General features: G+C 53.4%; 1 protein-coding gene across 3 annotated transcripts; it reads left to right on the top strand.

The window, feature by feature from the left end:
• The first annotated feature begins 228 nt into the window (after positions 1-228).
• CAMKK1 (calcium/calmodulin dependent protein kinase kinase 1) lies at positions 229-27,571 on the top strand. 3 transcript variants are annotated; one of them, XM_026517908.4, is made up of 16 exons: positions 229-363; positions 7,434-7,834; positions 8,795-8,842; positions 9,313-9,366; positions 9,763-9,814; positions 10,080-10,213; positions 10,672-10,708; positions 11,470-11,491; positions 12,682-12,770; positions 15,930-16,129; positions 18,043-18,096; positions 18,875-18,948; positions 20,705-20,792; positions 21,020-21,148; positions 23,241-23,344; positions 25,515-27,571. In XM_026517908.4, the coding sequence occupies exons 2-16, from the start codon at positions 7,475-7,477 to the stop codon at positions 25,585-25,587; spliced, it is 1,518 nt and encodes a 505-aa protein (XP_026373693.2). In that variant the 5' UTR covers positions 229-363; positions 7,434-7,474; the 3' UTR covers positions 25,588-27,571. The 3 variants fall into 3 exon arrangements, with proteins under 3 accessions (XP_026373693.2, XP_057174123.1, XP_057174122.1); XM_057318140.1 differs by having other exon boundaries at positions 239-363; positions 23,241-23,354; positions 25,515-25,598; XM_057318139.1 differs by lacking the exon at positions 229-363 and adding an exon at positions 6,155-7,313.

Genomic DNA, 27,571 nt, shown 5'->3' with positions numbered 1-27,571 from the left:
GGTTTGGAAGGATGTGGGGGGAGCCCAGGTAGCCTTAATTGGGGAGTCGCGGGCGTGACGAGGTCCAGCCCCGCCGCAGGGGGAGGGTCCCTCCTGAGCCTCGGCCCGCCGTGGCCCCTCCCCTCCAGGAGCCGGGCGGGAGTCCCCGGCACGGATTGGGCGGCTCCGCGGGCCGCGCTGCACAACCAATGAACGCGGGCGGGGCGCGGCGGCCGGCGAGGGAGGGAGAGCTGTCTGGAGCAGCGGCGCCCGCGGTCTCAGCTCTGCGATCCCAATCCGGGAGAGGCGGGTGGGGCGGGGCGCGGACGTCGGGAGCCAGCCTGGTCGCCCGGCCGGCCACGGAGACGGTCGCCAGGCGCCGAGGTACGGGTCGGTGGGGAGGGGACCTGGGGCGGGGAGCGGGAGAGGACGAACGCCCGAACGTCTTCTCCGAGCCTGCAGGGAAGAGGGATGGTCTACGAGGCCGCGTCTAACGAGGGCCTCTGGGACCGCATTGGTGCGGGGATCCTCCCCCCTTTTGGGGGGCCGAATCTACCAGGTGCCTCCCGGAGCCCGCTTCTGTCTGCGCCGGCAGCCAGGAGCGCATGTCTGCGGTCGCTCCGCCATCTGCGTCGCTTCCCCAGGTCTTGTCTGCGGGACTGCGTTCATACCCGGCGCACTACCCACCCCCGCCCCGGCCGTGGGTGGGAGGCCGTGTCTCTGCAGAGTGGGCCCAGACCTGTGCACCCACGTGTGGATCGGCGCTGAGTGCTTCTCCTACGCGGAGCTCCGCTGAGTCTTCCTGCAAAAACTGGGGAGAGGCGGCGGGGGCCGGGGAGGGTGGATGAATGGGGCAGATGTGGCGTGTGGCTTTAGCTGCGCAGTCGTTCCCCTGGACGGGGCTGGGGTGGAGGGGTTGGAAGAAGCGGGCACTGCGGCTTCAGGGGCCTAATAGGCACAGAATTGGTGCTCGAAGGGTGCACACGTGCGCGGGGACCTGTGTGTGTGTTTGGAGGTGGGTGTGTGTGTCACGTGGACACAGGAGCGTGCCTATGTGTGTGGGGAGTGCATGACTGGATGGCGGGTGTGTGAGGGCCGATCACATGGACGTAGGCGTGCGCGTCTCTGGGGAGGGGTATGTGTGCGTCTCGAGGGTGCAGAGGTGTGTAGGCAAGGTTATGCCACAGGTCACAGGCCTGTGTCTTTGTGGGTGCATACGGGGCTGTGTACCTGCCATGTGGGCCACGGAGTCAGGAGGATCGCACAGCTCGTGTCCTTGAGGATGCACTGGCCCCCACGCAGCCCTCATTCCTTCATTCAGCATACAGATTGAGAACCCACTGTGTGTCGGACCGTGTCCCAGGCTCACAGACTTTGGGGACCCTTGCCTCCTCCTTGGTCTCTCACCCTCAGTCCCCACAGCGGGCAGGGGGATCATTTTAAACCTCCTCCATCTGAGTCATTGCCCTGCTCAGTACCATCCTCTGGCTTTTGAGGCCTCCTGGTCTCAATCCACAAACCCCTCCAAAGCCAAGCCCTGAGTCCCAGGCCGAAAGTGGCTCTTTGTCACGCGCAGTGAGAACTTCCATCCTCTCCCCCTCTGAAGTCCTTATTCGGTGGTCACGGAAGACCTTACATACCACCTCCTCCAGGAAGCTGCCCCTTGGGTCAGGCACAGCGAATGGCTGGGCCTTCTCATCCAGGTGTAACTCTGCTCAACTGGGTACCTCTCACTTGCAGAACCCCACTCCAGCAACGTTAGCCTCTTGCTGTTCCTCAGACAGTGTGAGCACAGTGCTGCTTCACAGCCTTCGCAGTTGCTGGTTCCCCTGCCTGAAATGCCCTTCCCAGATGTGCACACTGTTTGCCTCCTCACTTCCTTCAGATTCTACTCACATTTTACAGAAAGGCCTTTCTGACCACACTATAAATAGGAACCCCAGCCCCTCACTCTTGATTCCCCTTACATGACTGTATTTTTCTCCATAGTACATACCACTTGGCATATGTCATCTGTTAATTACTGCCTTTCTTGTTTGTTGCTTCTTGCCCTTACTAGAAATTAAACTGCATGGAAGCAGGGACTTTGTTTTTGTGGTTCATGGTTTTATTTCCTGGCACCTAACATGGGAGCTGCTTATGGAGTATTTGTTGCATGAATGAGTGACTCTGGATTTGCATCCCGGGCGTCTCTCTGGCTGCTCCCTACCCTGTGAGCCCCCAGTCTGAGGCTAGGTCTCCTCTTCTTCTATCCTCCAGATTCCAAGTTCCTGGAAGGCCCGGTGTGGGAGAATTGTGACCATATTTGCATGTTAGAAATATTCCCTCTAGCAACTGGTGTGGAGGAGGGCGTGGGGTGGGGTCAGGGTATGAGCCTGGAGGTGGGGAGACGGTAATGGCAGAAGCAGTGAGAAAGAAAAGCAGAGGTCTAACTCCTGACTTTGTAAGGGGTTCAACTTAGTGACCTCACCCAGCAGTGGGGAGATCAAGGAGGGCTCCCAGAGGAGGAGATATCTGAGCTGTCCTCCAGCAGCAAAATAGAGGGAGGTGTGTCCCTGGCAGAAGGCACAGCTTGTACAAAGGCCTGGCAGCAGAACAGAGTCTGCAGTTTGGGAAGCTGCGAGTGGTGTGATGCAGCCAGAGTAGAGAGTAAGTGTGGGGCTAGGGGAGCAAGGATGAGTGAAAGGGAGAAGATGGGTTCCTGGGTTTCTGGAGAATTGGGAGGATGACATTACCTATCTCTGCAACAGGCAGAGGAGGAAGAGCAGACTTGGGGGAAATGCTAAGTTGAATGGGAACCCTGTGGGTCTGAGCTGCCCAGGAACATGGTGGGGAGGCGGCAGCTGGCTGGAAAGAATTGGGTTGGAAGTGCAGACCTGGTATGGAATATGAGGAGGGGCAGAGATAGAAGGTGATGCCTGGAGACCATCAGCCAAGATGTGCTAAAGATGCACTGAGGGTTGCCATGCCAGATTGGGCACAGAGTCCACCTCAGAGCTTGGGGCCTCTCTAGGGATGATGGGAGGGGGCGTCCTCACAGTAGGCATCCTTAAGCATGACTTGGCACTAGATGCCTGGGCCTCCCTCAAGGAGAACTGAGTCATCCCGGGCGGAGGCAGGAGCTGCAGAGGGTACCCGTTGCCAGGGTTGTCCAGACACTTGTCAGGAGTATAAACACGGCTCCTGTGAGGCAGCCTGGCGATGTCAGGGCCACCTTCTTTGTCTGGCCTGAATGGCTAGACCGCCTTCTTGCAGCCTTCCCTTCTGGCCAGATTTTGGATGGCCAGGCCATGTCCTTCTGCCTGGATGGTAGCTGCTCAACATGGCCCTGAGATTCATGGCAGCCTTCCAGAACTCAGAGTGAGATCTGAGGTGCCTGAAGTCATCCCAGAAGGGGCTGCTTGAACATTTGGACAAGATTGAGGGGCTGCCTGCTCTCTCCTGCTCTGGGCCTCCTCTGAGCGACCCAGGTGGATGGGGCACGTCCTGAGGATGAGGCCAGGCCTAGCAGGCATCTGGAGCCAGGGTCTGCACGTTGGAAGTAGCCAGACACTTTGGGGTGGGGGGCATAGTCTGAGGGGATCAATGTACCCGGCCATCCTGGAGCCAGGGGGCAGATACGGGGTTGTACGTTGTACATCAAGGCTCTCTCTCTTGGTGGCTGCTACATATAGACACTTCTTAGCCCCATATCACTCAGGCACAAACTGCTTCTCTGTCCAATCTCATCTACTTCCTTCTATAGCCCTTGGAGTTGGCAAGATGGCAGCCTCCTGTTTGATTCACATATGAGGAAACTGAGGCTCCAAGAGTCTTAGTGACTTGTCCAAGGCAACACAGCCCAAGTCTGGGAGGACAGGATTAGGGTAGCTTTTCCCAGTGAGAGAGGACCTCAGTCTGGTCATTCTTGGCTACAGGACTAGGCTGGTCCCGGGGAGGCTCTTCATGCCCATAGAGTCCATGCTGGACCCGCAGCCTGGGTCCTAGCCTGTCTGTCCATCCTTCTGTTTGCCCATATAGCCCCTAGTTGCCTACCCAGTCAGTTTCAACCAAGTGTCTACTGAGGCCTCAGTTTGGGGAGGGCCTTGAGAGCTCCCCTGGGTGGCCCCTCAGAGAGGGGTGGCGCCTGCCCAGGACACACAGCCTAGCCTGGTGGACAGGTGACCATGTGGGAAGTTCAAACTTGACCTTCTGAGATAGGGTTTCCATGGTCCCCATGCAGACCCCACCCCCCATTCTGGAGCACATGTACATGAAGACCTAAAGGCACCCAGTGCACATGAACACATTTACACACCTGTGTAGACCACACCGCTAGAGTTGTCTCCATGCTGATGCGCTTCTCTATCTGGACAGCCCTCCCACCCCCTCACAGACACACGCCATGACCCCATGACCACAGCCCACATCCCTGCTTGCTCACATTCTCTCACATGTGGACACATGCCATCAGACGCATAGCCTCAGGTGCTAGGCCCTGTCGCCTGGACATGAGGCTAGAACTTGGGACCTCCCTACTGCCTCTTGAACAGACATGCTTAGTCACCTGAATTTGATCCAGGCAGGAGGGAGGGTGGAGGGCCTGACGTCAGCCTTCATAGCCGCCTTATGCCGCCTGCACATCCATCTGGGCCACAGCGTGTCCTAGGCAATCGCAACAACAGCAGCACAACAACTCACTTTTACGGAGCTTCCCCAGTGGCAGACTCAGTCCTGAGCCTGGCATGGGTAGTGTTCACACCTTTACGCCCCATGACTACCCAGCGAGGTGAGACTGCTATTAGCCCCATTCTATAGATGAGGAAAACTGGGGTGCAGAGGTGAAGTCACCTGCCCAAGGGCCCACACCAGGAGGAGATGCAGCCTGCAGCCTGGCTTCAGAGCCTGGGCCCTTAACCTGGGAGCAGGACCCCAGGCTGGAGGAGAAAGACTTCTGCCTTGACTTACTGTGTGAGCCTGGGCCCGTCTCTGGCCCTTGCTGGGCCACACTTTCCCATCTGAGAAGAGGGAAGGAAGGGAATTAGAGGAGGATGGCTTCTTGCTGGGATAACAGCCTTAGGGAAATCATATGCAAATTGTATGGGCCAAGACCACCTGTGGCCTCTGTCCACCTGGAGGCCGCAGAGCAGAGAGCTGGAGCTCCTGACACTGATCCATTCCCTACCATAGACTGGGGCCCCAGGCTTGTTGGGGTCCCCTTTGTGAGGCTGCTTTCCCAGGTCGATTGGGGACAGCACTATAATGATCACTATGGCAACCATTCATTCAACATATATTTATTGAACTCCTATTTATTGAGCTGCAGATACCAATGATCTTATGGAGACAAGACAGACAAGAGCCCTAATCTATGGATTTTCTATTCTAGTAGAAGGAAAGGGGGCTACATGGCAGAAGGGTGAGGGGCAGTAGAGTGGTCCATCTACAGGGAGCAGTGGGATGGGCCAGCCAGGTTTGGAAGGCTCCCTTCAGCCTTGGCTTCTTCCTTCCTGCAAGTGGCCTGGTTCCTAAAGCCTCCCTGATACATCAGCTGCATTCACTGTCCCTCCCTCCCATCTCTTTCAGGGAGGACTCCTTGATACTTCAGCCCTACTCACCTTCCTCATCTCCTTTAGAGAGGCCTTCCTGATGTTCAGCCCTACCTGCTTCCCTCACCTCCTCCAGGGAGGTTTCTTTGATGTTCCAGGCCCACTCATTCTCGCACTTCCTCCAGGGAGGCATCTCTGATGCTCTAGGCTCACCAACTGTCCCCTCATTCCTCAAAGCCCGGCCTTCATGTTTTTCCTGTTGCCGGTCTGGATTCCCTTCTCCCTTGCTTTCTGCATGTCAACATCAGCTCTACTGCCTCTAGGTTTCCAGTCACTCAACACACTGTGTGCCAAGCACAGAAGTTCTGGATGACACACTTGCCCACTATCCATTTCTAAGCCTTATTGTGGCCCTAGGGAATCTGAGAAGGTCCTACATCCATGGTACAGATGGAGAGACTGAGGCTCCGAGTCAGGAAGGAGCCTGCCTCGGATCCCACCACAGTAGGTTGGCAGGCAGGATTGGAACGCAGTCCAGGATCCTCTGTGGCCAGTGGGCTCTAGTGAGCCCTACCTCCTTGACATCTGTCAAAGCAAGGTGATGGGGGAACAAGGGCTATGTTCTTTTTATTTATTTATTTATTTATTTGACAGAGAGACAGCCAGCTTGAGAGGGAACGCAAGCAGGGGGAGTGGGAGAGGAAGAAGCAGGCTCCCAGCAGAGGAGCCTGATGTGGGGCTCGATCCCGGAACGCCGGGATCACGCCCTGAGCCGAAGGCAGACGCTTAACGACTGAGCCACCCAGGCGCCCAAAGGGCTATGTTCTTAAAGTCACTGTGTGAGTACAGAGGAGGTTAGCACCAGACAGGAAGGGCAGAGGGTCAGGAGTCCACTCACTTCCTTTTCCTTAGAAGATGCTGAGTCTGGCCCAGGAAGGAGGAAGGGCATTGGGTGGGCGTGGGGCCGTGCTCAGCCTCCAGCAGAGATGGAGTCCCAGTTTGAGTGTCAAGGTTCAACCCAGGGTTGTGGCTGAAGGTGAGGGCTACGGCTGGGGTCAGATGTTGGTTTGGGGTTCAAGCTGGGCTGAGTCCTTAGCCTGGGGCCTGGTTTGGGGTTCAGAATGCCGTAGGGTCAGGGTATGTGTAAGGCCAGGCCATGGAGAACATTTCCAGCCTGAGCAGCTGTGACAAATATTTTGGGCACACAAATAACCTGGAAGGAAAAAATCAGGAAAAATAAGGAATGACCTTTTGTTTAGTGGAGTTTCTCTTAACAGCCACCAAAGCAGTAGTCCCTCCCCTAATGGACCCTGTCCTAGGCTACAGACTCTGCCGAGGCAGGAAAGGGAGTAATGGGAGATGGCAAACTTGCTCTGTGGTCCTGGAGAGGCCTTCCTGGAGGAGGTAAGTGACTGGCTTGGAGTATCAGGGAGGCCTCTGCGTGACCAGTGCCCAGCTCAGCTTCCGGGCAGCAGCACTGGAATGCTCTGCCGTCAAGGGTGGGGCTGGTGAGTCACTGGGCTGTCTGCTGGGTGGGGCCTGAGCTGACCCTGGACTCTGTTTCTCCCAGTGCTGCTGGGCCTTCAGTATTCTGCCCGTGTCTCTCTGTCCTGATTCCAGAATATCAGCTTCTCCCTGTTTCCCTGTGAAGCCGGCAAGGCGGACATGACCGTACCTGTTTTACAGATGGGGATACTGAGGTCTAGAGAGCTGCTATGCAGCACAGCCAGATGAGTTCCTGAAATTCCTTTAGTTAGCAGGGACAGACTTGACTTTGGATGCTGGCAACTCAGGCAGAGGGAACAGGTAGGGCAAAGTCATGAAGGTGGGACCTAAGGGTTCTGGCTACAATGGGAGAAGGGCCTGGAAATCTGACCTCCATACTCCATGGCTAGGATTGAAGCCTTCTCTGTCCTCTTTTCTCAGGTTCCCAGTAAGGCTGCACAGAGGACCCCTTAACTGTGGCAATGGAGGGGGGCCCAGCAGTCTGCTGCCAGGACCCCCGGGCAGAGTTGGTGGAGCGAGTGGCAGCCATTGATGTGGCCCACTTGGAGGAGGCAGGAGGTGGCCCAGAGCCTGCCAGAAATGGTGTGGACCCTTTGCCAAGGACAAGAGCTGCCTCTGTGATCCCTGGTGGTGCTTCAAGACCCCCCCTAGCCCGGCCCAGCCTTTCATCTAGGAAGTTCTCCCTGCAAGAGCGGCCAGCAGGAAGCTGCCTGGAGGCCCAGGCTGGGCCTTATGCCACAGGGCCTGCCAGCCACATCTCTCCACGGGCCTGGCGGAGGCCCACCATTGAGTCCCACCATGTGGCCATCTCAGATGCAGAGGTTGGTGGGGCAGAGCTAAGGGGTCCTCATGAGCTTTTCGGTAGTCCTCAATGAAGATGATTTTCTGTTCTGGCCCCCGCCGCACAGCTGCCGAGCCTTTGCTTTTGCAAACCCCCCAGAGTTGAGGAGCTTGCTATCTCACAATATGGCTCTTCCCACCAGGGGAGCTCCATCTGAACCGATCACGGGAGACAATCACTGCCTCTTATAAGTCCCACCATTTCTACCCTTACACCAGGCCTCAGAAACAGGCTCCTCCCTTATCCCCCAAGAAGTCCTCTTAGAGATTTGAAGATAGATAGTATGTCTATCCTCCCCACCCAAAGTCTAACCTAGCTTTAGCCCCCACTTCTAGTCCTGATTCTTAGAGTCTCTGACTCAGAAGCTGCCAGCATGCTTCCAGCTTCTGTTCTTGCTTCTGTTCCTCTGACCCACTGGCTCTGTCCTTGCCACTTAGATCTAACAGTGAATCCTGGTACCCAGCGAGCAATCTACTGATTGCAGAGGCTGGGCTAAAATTTTATGCCTGAGCCGGGGCTCTGGTCTCCTGTCCCTAAGGCTCTCCTCATCTTTCTTGTCCATGCAGCCAAGACCTTGCATTTAGCTGCTTCTAGAAATACTTGCTCATGTGTTTCTCACAGATGTAGGTCTCCCAGACACCAGCATTCAGGCAGGAATCAGTGCATTTTTCTTTCACCACTTCCTAAGGAGTAGAGTACAGCCATGGCTCACCATTCATGTTTGCAAGCACTATCCAAGGCCTTTGTCACTTTTGGTGGCATGGACACTGCCATGTTTCCCCCATCCAAACTTGAAAGGCTGATGAGATGTGGGGTCTGAGAGTGAGGGGCCCAGAGCCAGGATTGGGCCCTGAACAGGCTTCTGGGGTGGGATCAGTACTGCCTCTGGGTTAAGCTTTACCTGATGCTCCCCTCTTTCTCCCTTCCTCCCTACCCTCAGGACTGTGTACAGCTGAACCAATACAAGCTGCAGAGTGAGATTGGCAAGGTAGGACTGGGACAGGCCGTGGGGACTTCTCTCTTGAGGCTTTGTGGAGGCAGCCTGTCAGGATCCTCTGCTCGAGAGTTCCTCCTCCCCCGGGAATGTGAGGTAGAGCCAGAAAGGCCCCAGCTTAGAAGTGAAGAAAGTTTTGTCCTCTAGGAAATACCCAGGAAGGGGTGGGAAATGATTCCCCATTCCTGGTTCCTTAGTTTTTGATGGAAGACAAAAGGGGACTGAGGGAGCATAGAGCTGTGTTGAGCCAGGCAGAGGCAGTTACCAGGGCGCAGGAGTCCTCTCCCTGTCTGCCAGAAACGTATGCCTGCTGGTGGCCAGCTGGTGGTGGGGGTGGAGCTGGGCTGTGGGGGGAGGGGGCTGGAGCTGTTCAGGCTGCCCATTCCCTGAACTAGTACTGTGGGGCGGTGGGGGGAGGGGGCGGTTGCCCAGTCCGGGCGGGACTGACCAGTGCCTATTTCCAGGGTGCCTACGGCGTGGTGAGGCTGGCCTACAACGAAAGTGAAGACAGGCACTATGTGAGTCTGGGGGTGGGAGGGAGGTGTTGCCCTGGCCAGGCCCCAGAAGCCTGGGAGGTGGGCAGGGGTTGTGCTGGGAAGACGGAGGACAAGGCTGCTTCTAGAGGGAGTGAGCTCCTGTCCCTAAGGGTATGCTTAGTAAAAAGAGGAAGCTTCTTGACCCTGAGAATATGCCGGCAGAGGCTGGGCCCCTCAAAAGCTTATTGGGGAAATAGGGTAAGGCCTAGACTCAGATATGGCCACTCCCTAACACAGCTTAACCACACACCTAGGCCATACCTTCAGTTCTGGCGGCAGTCACCAGTGTTCCTTTGTGGACCTCTGTCCACGTATAACCAGCCTGTTCTAGCTTCTGGTGGCTACACACGAGTGACATTTCTGCCCCTCCCTCCTCAGGCAATGAAAGTTCTTTCCAAAAAGAAGTTACTGAAGCAGTATGGCTTTCCACGTATGTATCTGCTGGGTCCTACGCTTGGGAGCTCCTTGCTCCTTGCCTGGGGGCAGAGGAGGAGGGGCCCTCGGTCCGTAGCTAGTTTTTTTAGGACTGGGGTAGAGGTGGGGACAGCATGAGCAAAGGCCTGGTGGTAGGAGTGTGCTGGGTGGGTTGGGGACAAGACCATGGTCTTACAAAATTCTTGCTTGAGGCTGGTTGCAGGGCCGTGGTGAGGCCCAGCTTCCTGCCACAGGGGCTTGACTCACTTTCCTGGTCCCAGGTCGCCCTCCCCCAAGAGGGTCCCAAGCCACCCAAGGAGGACCAGCCAAGCAGCTGCTGCCCCTGGAGCGAGTGTACCAGGAGATTGCCATACTGAAGAAGCTGGACCATGTGAATGTAGTCAAGCTGATCGAGGTAGGAAGCAGTGGTGAGTGGGTGGGAACTCGTGCCCAAGTCCCGTGCTTAGGAACACTCAGCACAGACCTAGGGTTCTCACTGGAGTAGATGTGGCTAAGGCCTCTGAAGACAGTGCTAGACTTGGGGTGGGGGCTATAAGGAGGTGTCTGGGGTCAGTTTAGCCTGGTCTGGGATGTTCTCAAGGTCTCAGTGAGGGTAAGGGACTACCTAGAAACAAGAGGTGAGCCCCTTGTCACAGTAGGAGGGGAAAAGAGCTCGATGTCACTTGGTGGGCCAGGGTTGAGGGTCAGTGATTTTTGAGGCCTCATCTGTCTGATGCCTGCACAGTTACTGCTCCGTTGTCTGGGGTCACTGCAGAACCTCCTGGGGGGCCCGGGGCTGGTGAGTACAAGGAAGTCTGGGACTCCCACCCCATGCCCCCCACCCCTGCTCCCATATCTGTTCCCTCTGACTAGGTTTTGGATGACCCAGCTGAGGACAATCTCTATTTGGGTAAGTGACCCAGCTCGTTCCCAAAGTAGCTTACCTGGGGTCAGTCCAAGGGCTCCCCAGGGACACACATGACCTTCAGATGGGCTATGTGAACATGTTCTCAAGCCCTGAATTCCCTTGCCCATCCCGGCCTACCCAGGCTGAGAATATCCAGTTAGATTCAACAAATGTTCCTAAGCCCCCACTCCACTGATCAGAGAGAGAGTGGATCAGGTAGTTGCAGGAAGCAGGCTATGTGATATGGGTTCCCAGATCCTGTCTGATAGTTCTGTGCCTCAGTTTCCTCACCTGTAAAATGGGGACAATGTGTCTACCTCATAGGGCTGATATGAGCAGTAAATGAGTCATTATATACAAGATTGTTGTTAATGTTAATTTCATGGCTGGGTTTAGGGGCCCTGAAATGGGGCAGAAAGAACACTGGCTTAGGAATTAAAGCCAAGGCTTTAGTCTTCACTCCCTGACCTACCTGCCTATCTGCTATGACCTTTAGGAAAATTCCTGCCCCTTCTCCGAGCCTCAGTTACCCACCTCCTTCCCAGAAAAGAAATCCATGCTGAATCAGATAAGGCAGAGCCATAGTAAAACTACTCGCACCCATTTACTTCCTCTGATACCCTGGCACCCTTGTCCCATCCTTCCCTCAGGTATGCTTGGATGTCTGACCCTCTCCTACCTTCCAGAATAGGGAGGGACCTTGGTATCACCTGCTTTGCTAGCCTGGCTGCACCTTACTTACTTTTTCTTTTCTTTTCTTTCAGTGTTTGACCTCCTGAGAAAGGGGTGAGTTTTCCTTCCCAATCAGTCAGGCCAAGTCTGATCCAGGCCTTCTTTTCCCTCCCTGTGTCCCTAGTCCCAGGGTCAGCTACTCTAGGACAAAGCAGAGGCCAGCGCCCTACCCTTGGGGAGGTCTGGTCTCGGGGAAAACAAGAGACCAAGAGGACAATTCTTTGAAGTCTGGTGGGGGTCAGTGAGGCTGGAACATTCAGAGAGTCCTCTGAAAGAGAGGGTGGATTTTGAGCCAGGCCTTAAAAAACTGGAAAGATTATGAGGGAGGAGAGGGAGAAGAAAGAAGCGTTTCTCAAGCAAATATGTAGAGATGAGGCTCTTACCTGGATTCAAAGCACAAAGAGTTCTTTCAGCTTTACAAGTTTATGAGTTGGGTGGGTGGGACTCCGTTTGCTGCCATTTATAAGAGGGGAAGCTGAGGTTCAGAGTGGGTAAGTGGTTTGCCCAAGGTCACACAGTTCTAATTCGTGTCTGCCCTATTTGGCCTTCCCAGGCTATTTGCAAAACAGCAGACATGGGGTAATGGGCACAGGCCTGGGTGGACCAGAGGCCCTAACTGTCCAGACCTTGAATATATGCTATGTACGGCTTGTGATTTGTCTCTCTGGGGGGAGTGGGGGGTGCCAAGAGTAGCATCCTTCTATTAAGATTCAGAGGCTTTCAAACATTTTTGGCCTTCATTCAACTTAATATGTTTTACATTGCCATCCATATCTATAACTGAAACCAAAGTTTTACAAAACATATCTTTATTAATGTGATATACTCTAATAAATTCTACTTCATTAGACAAACAAACCATTAACCAACCAATAAATTGATTTCATGACCCTTTATTAGGTCTAGACCTACAGTTTAAAAAACACTGGCATCTTTACAACAGTTTGGTTATGGATAATTAAGTACTTAAAAGAAGGAATACCAAGCCAATCAGAAATTAAGATAAAGCTAATTTGCAATTATAAAGATTGTAAAGGAATATTTGGGTCTGTGTGTGTTTTAAGTGTTTCATTATATAGGAGAAATAGCTAATGTCTTGGGTTCTGGGGAGCAGTTTGAGCATAGAGGGCTCCCGGGACGTCCCGAGGGGCCGAAATGGCCCCGCCCTTGTCCCCCTTCACCGGCTGTCTGCTTTTACTCATTCGGACTCAGCTGAACACTGCTCCTCCCATCCCTTCCTGTAGGCCCGTCATGGAGGTCCCCAGTGACAACCCCTTCCCGGAGGAGCAAGCTCGTCTCTACCTGCGGGACATCATCCTAGGCCTTGAGTACTGTGAGTGAGGGGCTGCTTGCACCCTGTAACAGGGGACAGGGGAGGGAGACCCCGGAGGGGTGGAGCCCAGGCTGAGCTGGCGCTTAGCAGTTCTTGTCAGTCAGCGCTGATCTACCAATCAGTTTCATTTGGGGGCGTGACATGGGCTCTGTGGGCGGGCCGAGCTGCTCGGGTGGGAAGGGGAAGGGGGCGGTGGCTGACTTTCCTGGACGCGTGCCGGCTAGTCGCCGTCAGGTCGGGCTGTCCCTTGGGTGTTCTGTGTCTATATCTCTTCTGCTGCGTTCCTAGCCAGGTCTTAACCTGTGCACAGGGCCTCAAGAGATGTAGGAAGAGATTGATGTCCAGCTGTCTGTCCTGTCATGGGTCCTGTGGGTGAGGAAGTGTGTGTTTTCCCGTGAGGGCCCTAAAGTGATGCGCGTTCAGGACGGAGGATGTTAGCTCAGACTGTATCTGTGGAGCTCACTTATTCACTCATTCACCTCATTCATATATAAGTACCTGCTGAGTGACAGCTAGAGGCGAGGAGATGACAAGACCCAGATGTGAACTCGGATCTCCGTCTAGTGGGCGGAACAGAAACTAAGCAGGCAGATTGAGTGCCGTGCCTACTAAGTTTGGGGAGGCACAGGGCTGTCAGAGCACTGAGGGAAGGCTTCCTGGAGGAGGCCACTTGTGACCAGGGTCCTGAAGACCCTGGCCAGGCTTAAGGGGTGGATAAGAGAGAGTACGCCAAGCAGAGAGAACTGCACAGCAGAGGCACAGAGGGGAGGGGGCATGTCCTATCTGAGAATGGGGAGAAGTAAAATCTGGTTGAAACGTGGGGCTGAGGGTGGTGAAACCGGATGCTGGAAAGCTCTTCAAGCCACACCCTGAGGGCTGGCAATACCTCCACTGAGGACTTTCCTGATTTTATCCTGTCAGCATTGTAAACCCCTGAGGGCTTTGGGAAGGGAGGGGCATGATAGGATTTGCATCTTAGAAAGCTCTTTCTGGCCGCTGTGTGGTGGCTAAATAAGGGCAAGAGGTGGCCAGCTGGTTAGGAAGGAGGCTTTTTCTACAACCCCAGTGACAGATGGTGAGGCCTGGATTAGGACAGGTCAGTGGGGAGGAGACATGAAGGAGCTGAGCGGGAACAGCACTGGATGACTAATTGGTCATGGGGAGGGAGGTCCTCAGACACCTAGGTTTCTAGGTGAAACAGGAGTGATGCCCATCTCTCTCAGGAGCGTATTCTCTCCCTGAACAGGGTGAGGACCTAGCTGAGATAACAGGAACAGGATTATCTTTATCTCATTTGAGTCACTCCAGTGCCCCCTAATTAACACTCTCTTTGTACATATGGGGAAACTGAGGCACACAGAGTGGAGGGCTTTGCAGGAAGTCCCTATCAAGGGTCTAGACTTATGGGAAGGGGGCATTTCACCCTGGGTGTGACAAGTGGCAGCACAACCCTATACCAGGTTGGCTTCCACACCTTCCCGTCCTGGCCCCTTCCCTTTAGCTGAGGGCCTGTTGTCTCCCATGCTGTGTTCTTCACCCACCCGCCCAAAAACAAACTAATCCCATCTGGCTTTTGGTTAAAGCCTTATCAAGACTCACCTAATCATAGTGAAGGGCTTCCCAGAGCCCATTGGTCAGAACCAGGGGCTGGACAGGCAGATGAATGGAGGCACCAGGCCCTGAAGACCTTCCTTGTGATTCTGGTCCTCAGAAGGGAGGGTCAAGGCTGCTTGGGGAAGGCTCTGTGGTCAGGGAGCTCAGGCCTGATTCTTATAGATGGGGCAAGTGCAGCAAACAGGTATGAGAAGCTGTCAGATCTGGAATATATCTTAGAAGTTGAGACCATAGGACTTGCTGATGAATAGGATATGGGGTCTGAAAGAGGGGAGAGTTAGGGATGATCCTGAGGTTTTGGCCTGAGCAGTTGATAATGTGCCATTAGCTGAAGCTGAATAGGAAAGACTAGAGGAGGAACAGGGGTCTTCTGTTTTGTTTGTTTGGTGGTGGTGGTGGTGGTGGAGTACGTTGCTGACAGAGAAATCAAGTTCTGAATTAGACATGTTACTAAGAAATATTGAGATTGACATTGAGATGTTTACTGGATATCCACATGGATAAAGAGCCCAAGTTCAGGGGAGAGGCCAGGGTTTGAGATAAGAATTTGAGACCATTTTTCCATGGTCAAATACACAGCCCCTTGAGCCTCTGCACTCCAGTGGGTATGTGTCAAATCTCTTGTGTGCACCAGGCACATAGGAGGCAGTCACTACAGGACGACTGGTTTGGTTGTTATTGTTTTGTGACACTCACTCCCTTGGCCCCTAGCCTTCCTCTCCTCCACCTCTCCTCGCTTCTTTCCTCCTGCCCTTTCCATCTTCCCTCCTCTTCAGCATCTTTGGATCTGTTGGTCCAGGGGAAGATATTTGCTGAGTAGGGAGCCCACAAGTGGGTAGCTGGGGTAGAGTCAGTGGCTTCTCTCAGCTGGGACATCTCTGGCCATCTTGGCCTGAGATGCCATTTTTCCTGGCAGTCCCAGACCCAGGAAGCAAGGTGAGCTCTCAGCCTACTGCAGAACGCTGCTCCTTACTCCAGCCATGTTCATCCCAGCAGTCCCTCTCTCTCTCTCTCTGAAACCCCTTCAGCCCAGAGTCCCTAAGCCTGAGGGACTACTTCTGCAGGATACCTCACTGTTCCACCCTAAGTCCAAGAAGGAAGAACATCTCTAACCAGGTTGGGTGGGGGAAGAGACTGGGGAAATGTTTTGACAGGCTTTGGCACTGTAGATAACATGAGGGAGGGCCAGAGATGGCCAATGGAGAGCCTCCTTTCCCGATTTCCTCTGATGGCCCCCCTCAGCAACAGGAGTCTTGATTGCCCCAGAGAGCACTCCATTTGGAGTCCAAAACTCCTAACAGTCCAGTCCTGGCTTTGCTTCTAACAGCCTGGGCTGGCCTTGGTGTCTCCACTGCGTAGTGAAGCAGAAGGCCCGAAACTCCCTTTCGAGGTCCTCCTGAGATGAGTGCGTGCATGGACTGGGATGGCCCCACTCCTTCTCACCTACACTTTGAGATGGCCTTCCCTGGCCAGGTGAGGGCAGGTGGGGTGGGGGGCTCCAGGCATTGGTCCCCACGCCAGCACTCAAGCTGCCTCTCTCTGCAGTGCACTGCCAGAAGATCGTCCACCGGGACATCAAGCCGTCCAACCTGCTCCTGGGAGATGATGGGCATGTGAAAATTGCTGACTTTGGCGTTAGCAACCAGTTTGAGGGGAACGACGCTCAGCTGTCCAGCACAGCCGGGACTCCAGCATTCATGGCCCCTGAAGCCATTTCTGATTCTGGCCAGAGCTTCAGTGGGAAGGTGGCTTCTAGGACCTAGGCTGAGTTGGGCTTCAGGTGGAGGGGTGGGATAGCTTGTAGTGGGGCCTCATTTCCAACCTGAGGGTGTCAGGGTCCTTATGTCTCAGGAGTGAACACTGAACATGGTCCTCTCCTTCCTGTTTGCCTCTTCCTGGAGTCTTGAAAAACTCCTCAACTTTGGCCTCCTCTCATTTTCCAGCAAAATGGCCCCAAGTCTCCCCTGCAGATATTTTCTGCCAGCTGCTCTGCGCTGAGTACGGGCCGGGCTGTGGAACAGACAGAGCCCAGACAGCCCAGCTCTCTGTCCTTCTGGAGATGGTGGAAAAGAGCAGGAGAGCTCATGTTTGGGAAGAAGCTGGAGGCTCCCCTCAGACTTTTTGGAGATGGCAGGGTTTGAACTAGGCCTTGAAGAATGGGGAGGATTCGAGCATGAGGTGGAGTCCAGAAAATGTACGAGAGCACTGAAGGGCACAGGGAAGGGGGCATGATGGTGCTTGGGCAGAGTTTAGAAGGCCTGGGGGCTTGTGGTTCCTCCCTAATTGACAGAGGCAGTGGGCACAGCTTTCTGAACAGGGGGCTGCCGTGTAGTGTGTTCCCCTGGGCACATGCCTGTTCTCACCTGCCAAGGAGGCAATGGTCAAGAGGCATTTGGACATGTGTGTGGGTGTGGAGCTCAAAAGAGAGGTCAGGGATGTAGACAGAGATTTTTTTTTTAAGAACTTCTAATTTTGATATAATTCCAAATTTACAAAAATTGCAAGAATAATACAAAAAAACTCCCATGTATCTTTTTACCCAGATTCACCGATTATTGACATTTTGTCCCTCCCATTTACCTTTTCACCATCTCTCCCTATATTTATGTGATTCATATTACATTTTTCTGAACCGTTTGAGAGTTAAGTTGGAAACGTTATCCTCCTTTACCACTAACTATTTTAGCAGATATTTTCTAAGAACAAGGACATTCTCTTACATAACCTCAGTATGATTATCAAAATTAGGAAGTTTATCACTGATACAAGACTATTATCTAAATGACCTTATTCACATTTCATCAGTTGTGTGGATCCTGTCCTTTAATGTCCCCTCCCTTTTTTTTGGTCCAAGATCTGACCCAGTGTTAGTCACAGCATTCAGTTTTTATATCTCTTTGGGGTCCTTTAATCTGGAATATTTCCTCAGACTTTCTTTGTCTATTCTGACCTTGACATTTTTGAAGAGAACAGTCCTGTTACTTTATAGAATGATGTCAGTTTGTGTTTGTCTGGTGTTCTCTGGTTCCCTGGTTGGATTCAGATGAGGCATCTGTGGCAGGAATATATAGGTAGACATTTGAGAATCATTCACATATGAGGGAAAGTGGAAACCAGGAGAGAAGATGGGGTTCCAGAAGGGGAGAATGTAGAGAGAACAATGTTAGAACCCGGGATATAGGAGCTGTGAGGAGCTGTGGAGGTGACCCAAGGCCAGGGCCTTGGTATGGGCAGGGGCTGTTTCTGGTGTCAGAAAGAAGGTAGGTGGTGACTTCTCCAGTGGATTATTAGGAAAAGGGATGACGAGCTGGTTTAGTGAGTCTAAGTTTAGTACATACCATGGTTTCTGGGGTGCACCATGGGTACAGCAAATGTGACCCTGTAGGTAAAGGTAGTTTTGCACCTGTTGAGATAGAAATGCATCTGGTTGGGGTCTGTTACAAGGAGACTCGGAATCCCTGAGAGGTAAGGGCCCTGTTCTGGTCATCCCTGTGTCCTAGTGCTCAGCACAGGGTCAGACATAGAACAAGTGAGTGGGAGTATTTGTTGAGTGAATACACGACTGAGGAAGGAGTTTCCCAGTATGCCCACGGGAGGCTAGTTGAGTGAGGGGTCTTGGTTCTTTTTGGGGGACTGATGTGATCTTGTTTCTTCCTAGGCCTTGGATGTGTGGGCCACTGGAGTCACGTTATACTGCTTTGTCTATGGCAAGGTGAGTGTTGGGTGGGCTGGCAGAGCTGGGCAGGCCCACACCTTTGGCATCATGGGCTGGGCCTAGCTGAACCAGGATCGATGACAGCTGCAGTCCCTTCCTTTATGTCCTAAAGCAAAGTGACTTTTGAAAGGGCCCACCTGGCTCAGAGAAGACTGAGGGAAAAGCTTTTTTCTGTTTTCTCCTGACCCTTGGGAGGAGATTCATGTGAAGGAGTTCCGGGACAGCAGACATCCCAATGGGAGGTGTAGATGGTGGTGTTGCCACCTCTCCACCAGAGCACTCCCTGTCCTTCTGGCCCTTGATGCCATTCATTCTTTCTTTCATTCACTCCTCCTTCCCTCCCTCCCTTCCTTCTACAAATCGTCCTTAACTTTTGCTCTGGGTCAGGCTGGGCCTTGAGAACACTCAACTGACTTGGCGGAAATCCCTGTCCACAGGTGCTCCCACTCTAGTGACTGCACTGAGAGGCAGGAGGGAATCTCAGTGAACGTGTTCTCAAACTCCAAGCCCTGGAAAGGGAGGCCTTTCTGCAGGTGGCTGTAAGGCCAGTGGGTACACCCAGCCTCGTAGTTCCCTCAATGACTCATTTGTTCAGTCACTCTTTTTTGAGTACCTACTGTGTGCCAGGCCCTGAACAAGTTAGACAAGGTTTCTCTCATCTGTTAAGGAGCCCAGAGCACCCCCCCAAGAGATGGCCGCACCAATAGATGGGGTCAGTCCTCCAGGGCAAGTTGAGGCCCTGGGCCTGCATCCTTTGTCTGCTTCTACCCAACAGTGCCCATTCATCGATGATTACGTCCTGGCCCTGCATAGGAAGATCAAGAATGAGGCCGTGGTGTTTCCTGAGGAGTGAGTTGCCCATCAAGGGGGCTCCTGCCCACCCCCAGGGAGTCGTGTCTGAGTTGTAGCAGAGCATTTGCCCTTTGAAGGCCCCACCCCAGCCTGCAGATCCTGGAGGTGGGGGTGCTGTTTCCTGGGAGGGGCCCCTGAGCAGATGGAGGGGTGGGACTGTAGAGCAAGGTCTCAAAGACATCTGATTGGATTCCATTGTACAAATGGAACTCTGAGACCAGGAGTTGGGCACAAATGACCCCAGGTCACATACTGACACTGCTCCTTCTCTAAAGTCTTACGTGGGGTTAATGGCATCAACCTTACACACACCCTGGAACCATGGGGAACCTCTACTTTCCTCAAATGGGGTAGGAGGGCTTCAAGGTAGCAATGTGCTTCTCCATATTGTAGATGGAAAAGTGGAGGCTCCGGAGGAGAGTTATCAGTGGGTCTGGGATTTAAAGCCACTCCCTCCTCCCCGTCCCTTTGTTTGTGACTGAGGTCTCTGAGCCCAGAGCGACTATTTGGAGAGGTCTCCCTGCTCATCTGTGGTTCTTCTCATTATGATATTGGCTACCATGGCTCCTTACTTTTCAGGGCCCTACTGCCATCTGATCAAAGTCCCCCAGGCAGGTCAGAAACCAACCTGGGTATTGTCCTCAATGACTCCTGCTCCCTTGTGCCCACTTCCAGTCTGGTCCCCAAGCCCTGTTCAGTCTACTTCATATATCTCTTGAATCCGTTGCCACCTGCACCCCTAACTGGTTCTGTTCTCAACCTTGTCTAGCCACCTTGTCTTTGGTCTCCCTGCTGCCAGCCTCCTTCCAGTTCAGCCACCACAATCAGGCCAGGGCGACCCTGATATGGCACAACATATCTCACCATATCTCCTGCTTAAAGTTTTTCCAAGGCTTCACAAAGCCCACATGAAGAGGCCCTTTCCTGACATTCAAGGACCTCTGCCACCTCCTCCCACACAGCACTAGCCAACTAGATTCCATCCCTTCCCTATAATTGTCTGTCTCTGTACCTTTCCTCCTGTTGTACCCCATGCCAGAGCTCTCTTTCTTCCCAGCCCAGGAGTTGTAAAAGGGATTAAGTATCTAGGACAGCAGAGCGATCCAAAGTCAACAGTCCCAAGAGTGAGTTCCTTCTCTGTAGGCTTGGCCAGACGGGCTTCCCAAAAATGTTGGTAGTAAAGAAGCCTGGAGTTTGGGCAGAAATATGTCCAGGCCAGTGTGGGGCTGAGAGTGCTGTTCCCTCTTCCCCTGAATCTCTTATCCCTGCCCTCACTCTTCTGGGTAGCAATATGTCAACCCACTAACCTCTCTGGGCCTCAGTTTCTCCTCTGTCAAATGGGAGTCTTTCTTGGCTACCTCCTAGGCAGAGGAGAGGATAAGATGGCGAGTGGGGCAAAGGCCCCTGATGTTCCATAAAATGACTCTTCTCACATTATCCTCACCATCTCTGCCAGCCAGGGGGTGTCCAGTACCCCTGGGACTGCATTTGTGTTTGTGGCTCCTGCCTCCTGAGGGAGATGGCTTTATTTCCTGCTCAGGAAAGAAGGATATCCATCTACTTGTTCTAAACTCCCCTTCTACCCTGGTACCTTGGGGTATCCCTCTTGCTCTTGAAGAAATGAGGGTTGGGTGTGACTCTGTCTTTTCGTGTAGTATTCAGGGAATCCCAGAGCAGGTGGGGATTGAGAGGTGGGCAGGAAAGAATCCTCACTAACTATCTCTCCCTCATCTCCTTCCTTCCCCCCTTTTAGGCCAAAGGTCAGTGAGGAGCTTAAGGACCTAATCCTGAAGATGCTAGACAAGAATCCTGAAACAAGGATTGGGGTGCCAGACATCAAGGTTGGGCAGCCAGATGTCTTGGGCTGGACTGGTCTTGGACACAACAAACAGGCCTCAGTTTCTCCTTCTAGAGAGCCCTACACCAAGATATATAGATTATATATTGGGTTTGGATTTGGGGTTTGTGGGCTTTGGGTCCCCTCAAGGCAATTGCTGGTTGAATGCCCATGGTCCATTGCTGACGGTATCTGTCTATCTGACCTCTCCCTGCCTTCCCAATTCCACAGTTGCACCCCTGGGTGACCAAGAGTGGGGAGGAGCCCCTTCCCTCAGAGGAAGAGCATTGCAGTGTGGTGGAGGTGACGGAGGAGGAGGTGAAGAACTCAGTCAGGCTCATCCCCAGCTGGACCACGGTGGTAAGGGGGTGAGGGGCAGAAGGCTCCCTTGTCCTGGGAGGGCCTAAGGAGGACATTGCCATTGCCTGAGACTTGCTCTATGCTGGGCCTTGTTGGGGGACAGAGGGCCATCTGGTTGGCCAGCCCCAATGCTGATCCATACTGAGACCCTGCTAGAGGGTAGTGGGGAAAGAGGTCATGTTATTCAGCCTCATGGTAGGGAGACCAGGAGACTTGGTGAGGAGAGTGAATGATTTTAAAAATACACTGCCTTCACTGAGTGTCAACATTCACCATGACTGGAAGAGGCATTTTCTTCCTTCTCCCCAGCCCTCTCTTCCCCTTCCCCTTCCCCTCCCTTCTCCCCACCCTCCTCCCTCTTTCCTTCCCTCCCTGCTCCCAAGCACTGTACTAGCTGCCAAGGACATGATGGTAAGAAGGCCTAGGAAGTTTTTGAATTGGAGAGGTGGCCCTGTGCCCTCTGGATCCCATCCATGTGCTCTCTCCACTTTCCTCTCACAGTTCAGTTTTTTTCATCTTCCTTTGGACATCTTCCATGTTAACTGTTGGGAGTTATTCGTGTAGCCCCTTGTGGCCACTTGGGGTTTTTTGGGGATACTGAGAACCATGGCCTGCCCTGCACTGAGGTATCATAGCAAGTCGGGGTAATCACAAGGCAAAGGGAAAGTTGATACTTGTGCTGTAGGTGACATCAGGCCTGGGCACATCAGCCCTCCTTACTGGGTCCAGGCCCAGCTAGAGCCAGGTGGCCAAAGTCCTGCTCATTCCTATGATCTATAGAGCTTCAGGACTCTAGGAGGGCCCTGGAACCAGTCAGCTCCCATAGGGTCTCTATTGCTACTTCCTTGGTCTTAGCCACTATTGTCCCTCTCCTCAACCACTGGAATGGCCTCCCAAGTTGTCCCCTGCTTCCACCCTCACCCCCACCATGGCTGCTGCTCAATTCAGCAGGCAGGGTGGTCCTGGTGACTAATCATGTCACTTTTCAGCTGAGACCCTGCTCACTTAGGCTCCCATATCACTCAGAGTGAGAACCACAGTCTTGACTTCCCTAGAAGACACTGCGCAGACTGCCCACCTCCCACCCCTATCTCCCCACTGCCTTACCTCTCTTCTCCCTCCGTTTGCTCAGCTCTAACCATGTGCCACATAAGCTGCTGCTCCAGAACCTTCCTTCCTGGGGGATGCTCCTGCCCAGATATCTGCAGGGCTCACTTCCTCACTCCCTTCAGGCCTGTACTCCAAAGTCACCTCAGTGAGAAGTGAGCCTTCCCTGGCCCCTTATCTAAAATTCCCACCTCCTCTTTGTCAACTGTCTCCTTCTACCTTGTTTTCTTTTTTTCTCCTTAGCCCTTACCACTAACTAGCGTATATTTTACTGATTTGTCTTATTTACTGCATGTCCCCCCAACTAGAACATAAGCTCCACGAGGGCAAGAATTTTTGCTTCAGTGTGGCGCCTGTGCCTAGAATAGTGTCTGGCAAATAGTAGGCCCTCGATAAATAGTTGTTGGTTGAAAGAATGAATGAATAAATGGGTAAAAGAACAACTGAATGCACCCCCACACTAGGCGTGTGTGTGTGTATAGGCAGGGGCCTAGAACCGTCCTTGCTGCAGGAGGAGGGACAAAGTCAGAGAACCAGGGTACAGCAGCGTCTCCCTGCCCAGGCATCTCCCCCAGGCCAGTGTGCAGCTTCCTCTCTGCTCTGCCTGCCACAGCCTCTCCTCCACGCCATCCTTCCCACCTCAGCTGTAAGGCATTTCCTGATTGCACTCCTCATGTCCTCAGGATAAAGCCCCTGCTTTCAGCCTGGCATTCCAGACCCTTCATAGTCTGCTCCTGGTCTCTGGGTACCCCCATGTACCAGTTGTGCTGAGCTCCTCACCAGTCCCAGAATTCACCCTTAACCATCACCCCCTGTGCTGTTGCCATTTCCTCTGCTTGGAATACTCTTCCTTTCTCTGCTGACTGAAAGGGAGTCTCAGCAGGGCCCACCCAGGAGCTTTCCCCTTAGGGGGTCAGAATGGAGGCTGCCAGTGTGTCTGGGAGCCTGGGGTCCTGTGTTCCTCACTCTGGTGTGTCCTCCCCAGATCCTGGTTAAGTCGATGCTGAGAAAGCGTTCTTTTGGGAACCCATTTGAGCCCCAAGCTCGGAGGGAAGAGCGATCTATGTCTGCTCCAGGAAACCTATTGTCGTAAGTACAGGTGGGCTGAAGCCTGCAAGGTGCTCCCTGGGGTGGCTGGGGGCTGTGGTATATCCCCGCGACTCTCACTGTCACTGGGCTGTGTAGGCTGAGCCTGGAGCGTGGGGACTCAGCCAGGTCTCAGAGGAGGGCCGCATTCACACCTCTGCTCTCAGTGCATGGCAGCCTAGTCGAGGTTTGTAGGCATCGTGTCTGCTCCTTGTAGAAGGCTGCCTGTCTGTGGAAGGAGAGGCACTTTTGCTGACTCTTCCTGGCCTGGGGGACTATTAGCTTTCCTGAGTAGCCCATGCTACCTCCAGCTACTGCTGAGGCCATGTGCTCAGGCATCACTTTGTAAACACTTGTCCAGCGATTAAATATGGACAGGCTGGCTGATAGGGCCAGGGAAGAGGAACTCTTGTTTGCCAAAGGCTCCGTACTGTGAACCAGGCATGTGCATTCACCACCTCCTAGGAGAGGTCAGAAAAGCAGTTCCCCAAACCTCTGTGAGCCTCGTCCTCAGCTTTTCCACCTTCTTCTATTAAAATAAAAGTCAGTTTGGGTTGCCAAACAAGGCCTGCTGGAGTTTGTGCACAGACCTGCAGAGAGAAAACTGTGAGGGGATCCTGGACCAGAAGGTGGTCCTGGGACATTGGTTGCCTTCCTCTGGCCTGTGAAGGGTATGCAGAGGGGAGACATTGTGCACGCCCCCCAATCTTCTGCCTCTCCCACCCGCTGTGTGGAGAAGGCATGCTCCCTAGAGAGGTGAGTGCCAGACGTTGTCCAGGTACCCCAGCCTCTCCAGAAGGAGTAGCATTACTTGTGCTGTGCAGGGTCCCAGACACTGGTTTTTTGTAAGTGGGCTCTTCAGAAGTGTCAGGTCCCATCGTAGTGGACAAGCTGGTGTCTGCTCCAGCCAGAGGTTGCTTGCACTTGGTAAAGACCATATACAACAGCTTGCCATCCACTTGACAAACTTCCCGGCCAGTGGAGGTTGAGGGTTGGGCCTTTGGAGAGGCCTTGACAGAACTGAATTTATTTTCAGTTCCCTGTCTCTTCAGTGAGGTGGCCAGGGCAAGGAGAAGGGGTTGCCTGGGCTCCTCTAAGTCTGCAGGCCTCCATGCTGGAACTGGGTTTAGTGTAGGGGATCACATATTTTGCATTCAAACAGAGCCACTTTTGAGAGTGAAAGAGGAAGCTGTTACTAATTATGGCAGGACAAAAGGCATTAAGTAGGACCATGATGATGAACAAACCTGGATGGCTGGTTACTCTAGCTCCATGCCCATGGCTCTGCGCCCCCTAGTGGTGGCACAAGGCAGTCACAGGCTAAAGACACCTAGTCCATGTCTGGCACAGAACTGGGTCCCAAGAATACCACTGAACAAGGCAATCATCGATCATTGTCCTTTCATGGACATATTAATGGGGAGAAAGGCTAGTTTAATCATATGGACTGTGAAAGGATTGGGGTTAATCCTTTTCAGCTATAAAATTCTATAATTCTGTGACCCAAGTTTAATTTTGAAAAGCAGGTTTTACCAACCTCATCAAAGTCCCAACATTTGTCCTTGATAGACTCTGTTTTTTATGCTTTGGGATAATTGGTGAAGCTCTACAGTAGAGTTAAATGGGATTGATTTTTTAAATACCAAAACCTATCCATTCGTCATTTTAAAAAGAAAAATCTTAGGGGAATAATCAGATACAGGAATCCATTAAATATGTGACAGAATTTCAAGACTGATAGGTAGACTCTGCCCTGTGAACAAGGCAAAGAAAATACAAAACCAAAGCCCCTCTGCCCAGGATGAGGGGGGCTGAGCTAGGCCACCATGGAGGGCGTGTGACCCAGCTGGTACTAAAGGATGCAGGGGAGTCAGCTGGCTCAGCTTGTGAGCAGCTCTGGAAGCCAGGCTGGGAAGTCTAGACTTCATCTCCAGGCAACAGGGAACCACAGAGGGTTGTGGGCTAAGACTAGGGATAGGGAGACCGGCAAGGGGCCACAATGCAGGGGGCAAGACTCAGGTGAACTTGGGGAGATGGCGGCAGGGGGTGGGGGAGGGCAGGGGGCAGTGGTTGAGAAACTGCGGAAAGGAATGGCTGTGTGTGTGTAAGAGTGTCTTCCTGAGTGCATGTTCTGACCCCTGAGGTTCCTCTGCCCCTGGTGTCCCCTGAACAGGAAAGACAGGTGTGGTGAAGGGGGCAAGAGCCTGGAGCTCCCCGGCGTCCAAGAAGATGAGGCTGCATCCTGAGCCCCTGCATGCGCCCAGGGCCACCGGCAGCACGCTCATCCCACGCCTCCAAAGGCCCACTGCCCTCATGCCGACAGCCGCCCCTGCGGGCAGGGGGCTGAGGACTGTGGCTCCTCTTCCGGCCCTCCTCCTTCTGTCATGCTGCATGACCTCAGCGCACAAGTCCAGGGACAGGATTGGAATGTTCGTCATCTGGGGTTTGGGGGGCAGGGATCCCATGAGGCCTTTCTCCTTGTCCTGGCTTTCCCTGGTGGGACCCATCCTGTGGGAAAGAGAGGTACCCATGGTGCCTTAGAAAGCCCACCCAGCTAGCTGGCAAGGCAGGAGGGAGGAAACCAAGCTAGCAGGTGAGGCCTGGTTTGCCACCACAGCAGAGACCTCCCACTGGGAATCAGGCAGGCCTGGCTCGGTTGCCTCATGCACATGGAGGGCTGTACCTTGCCCACCTCAGGGGGGTCCTGCAAGAGCTCTTGTCTAATGAGAATGCTGATATGGAGGCTCTGAGTCCTCAGGGGATATTCTTGGGTCTCACTGAGGCAGGAGCCAGCACTAGAGAATTCAGATTCCTTTTTTGTTGTCTTTTGCTTTTAACATTGTGGCGGGAGGGTGGTGGTGTGTAAAGGCCCGCTTGGGAACATCTGAAAAGCTCTCCCACAGCTTTGGGTGGTCCCCAGCACACTCATCATTATTTGGCAGCCAGGTGGGGTGGGCTGACCTTCCTTGATTGTTTCGCACTTGGCACCATCTGGAGAATGGGTTAAATGAAAGTTCTGGGCAGAGGCCTGAGCCAGGAGCACCCCCCTTCCCTGCCCAATTCACTCCCTCCCTGCATGGCTCCTCTGTAGAAGAGACACCAGGGGAGGCCCGACCAAGGGCCCTGGACTCACAGGGCTGTGGCCTTGCAGATGCTGAAGTAACTGGAATCCACCTCCGCTCTGACACTGGCCTGCCCATCTCGCCCCAGAAACTGCTCTCACATTCCTACAACGAAGGACAAACTGCCCAGGTTGGAAGGCAGCAGTAAAAGTGGGACCCTGGTGGGATGTGCATGCTGGCAAGTGGCCACAGGGGCCTCCTGCCACTGCCTCACCCCCAAGACAGTTGACATTTGGCCTGCACAGAGCTGGTGTGCTGGAGCATGTGTGTGGGCCTGGCTATGCTGGGGCAGACTCGATCTCCCTGGGAAGATCTTCTCCCAGAGAAGATCTCCCTGGGATCCGTGCCTGGCTGGCTTGGCATTTACTAACCAAATGCTCAAGCGGTTGACCCCCAAAGGAAAATAAAACAGGCCTCAGATACCTCCCCTGAAAACATGGGCCAAACAAGGGATTTCAGTTGCCTGTGTGGGGCTCCTACTGCAGGAAGGCTGGTGCTGAAAAAGAAAGGGGGGTGGGGCTGGAGGAGCGTCTGTGTCCTGCTCATCTTTGTGCCTGTGGGTATATGTCGCACCTCCACGCACACGCATGTGTGTGCCCGTCCGCTGCACACAGCACACTGCATGTCTTGCACTGGCACATGCATCTGTAATATAGTTTCTAGGTGTCTTTAAGGCTATGAGCAGAATGTGGCTCATTGTCAGTGGGCCCACATTTCTCCCTGGCTCCTCTGCACTATGGCATTGTAACCCAGGGCTTAAAAAATAATTCAGTACTATTTTTAAGAACACTTTTTTAGAGTTCATGGGAGGCTGATCACAGATCCACAAGTTTCCTCGAGCATCTCTACACTGGGGCCTGGAGGGTGGGAGTCTCAAGGGGCTACGTCAGCTGGGCCTGCCCTCGCAGACCTCAGAGGTGGGCCTGGCTTGATTGCCCATGTCAAAGCCTGGATGGGGTGCTCACCCCATCACCGAGGGTTTTGGTTGGCCTTATTGTTTTTGAATGTAGCACAAGTGATGCACAAACTCAGTAAGAGTGTTTTAAAAATTAACTTCCCAGGAAGTGAGTTAAAAACAATAAAAGCCCTTCTTGAGTTAAAACAAAAA

This window comes from Ursus arctos, unplaced genomic scaffold (assembly GCF_023065955.2).
Source record: "Ursus arctos isolate Adak ecotype North America unplaced genomic scaffold, UrsArc2.0 scaffold_24, whole genome shotgun sequence".
NCBI classification, from domain to species: Eukaryota; Metazoa; Chordata; class Mammalia; order Carnivora; family Ursidae; genus Ursus; species Ursus arctos.
The sequence above is the reverse complement of the archived record's forward strand: the minus strand, read 5'-3'. Positions and strand labels throughout refer to the sequence as shown.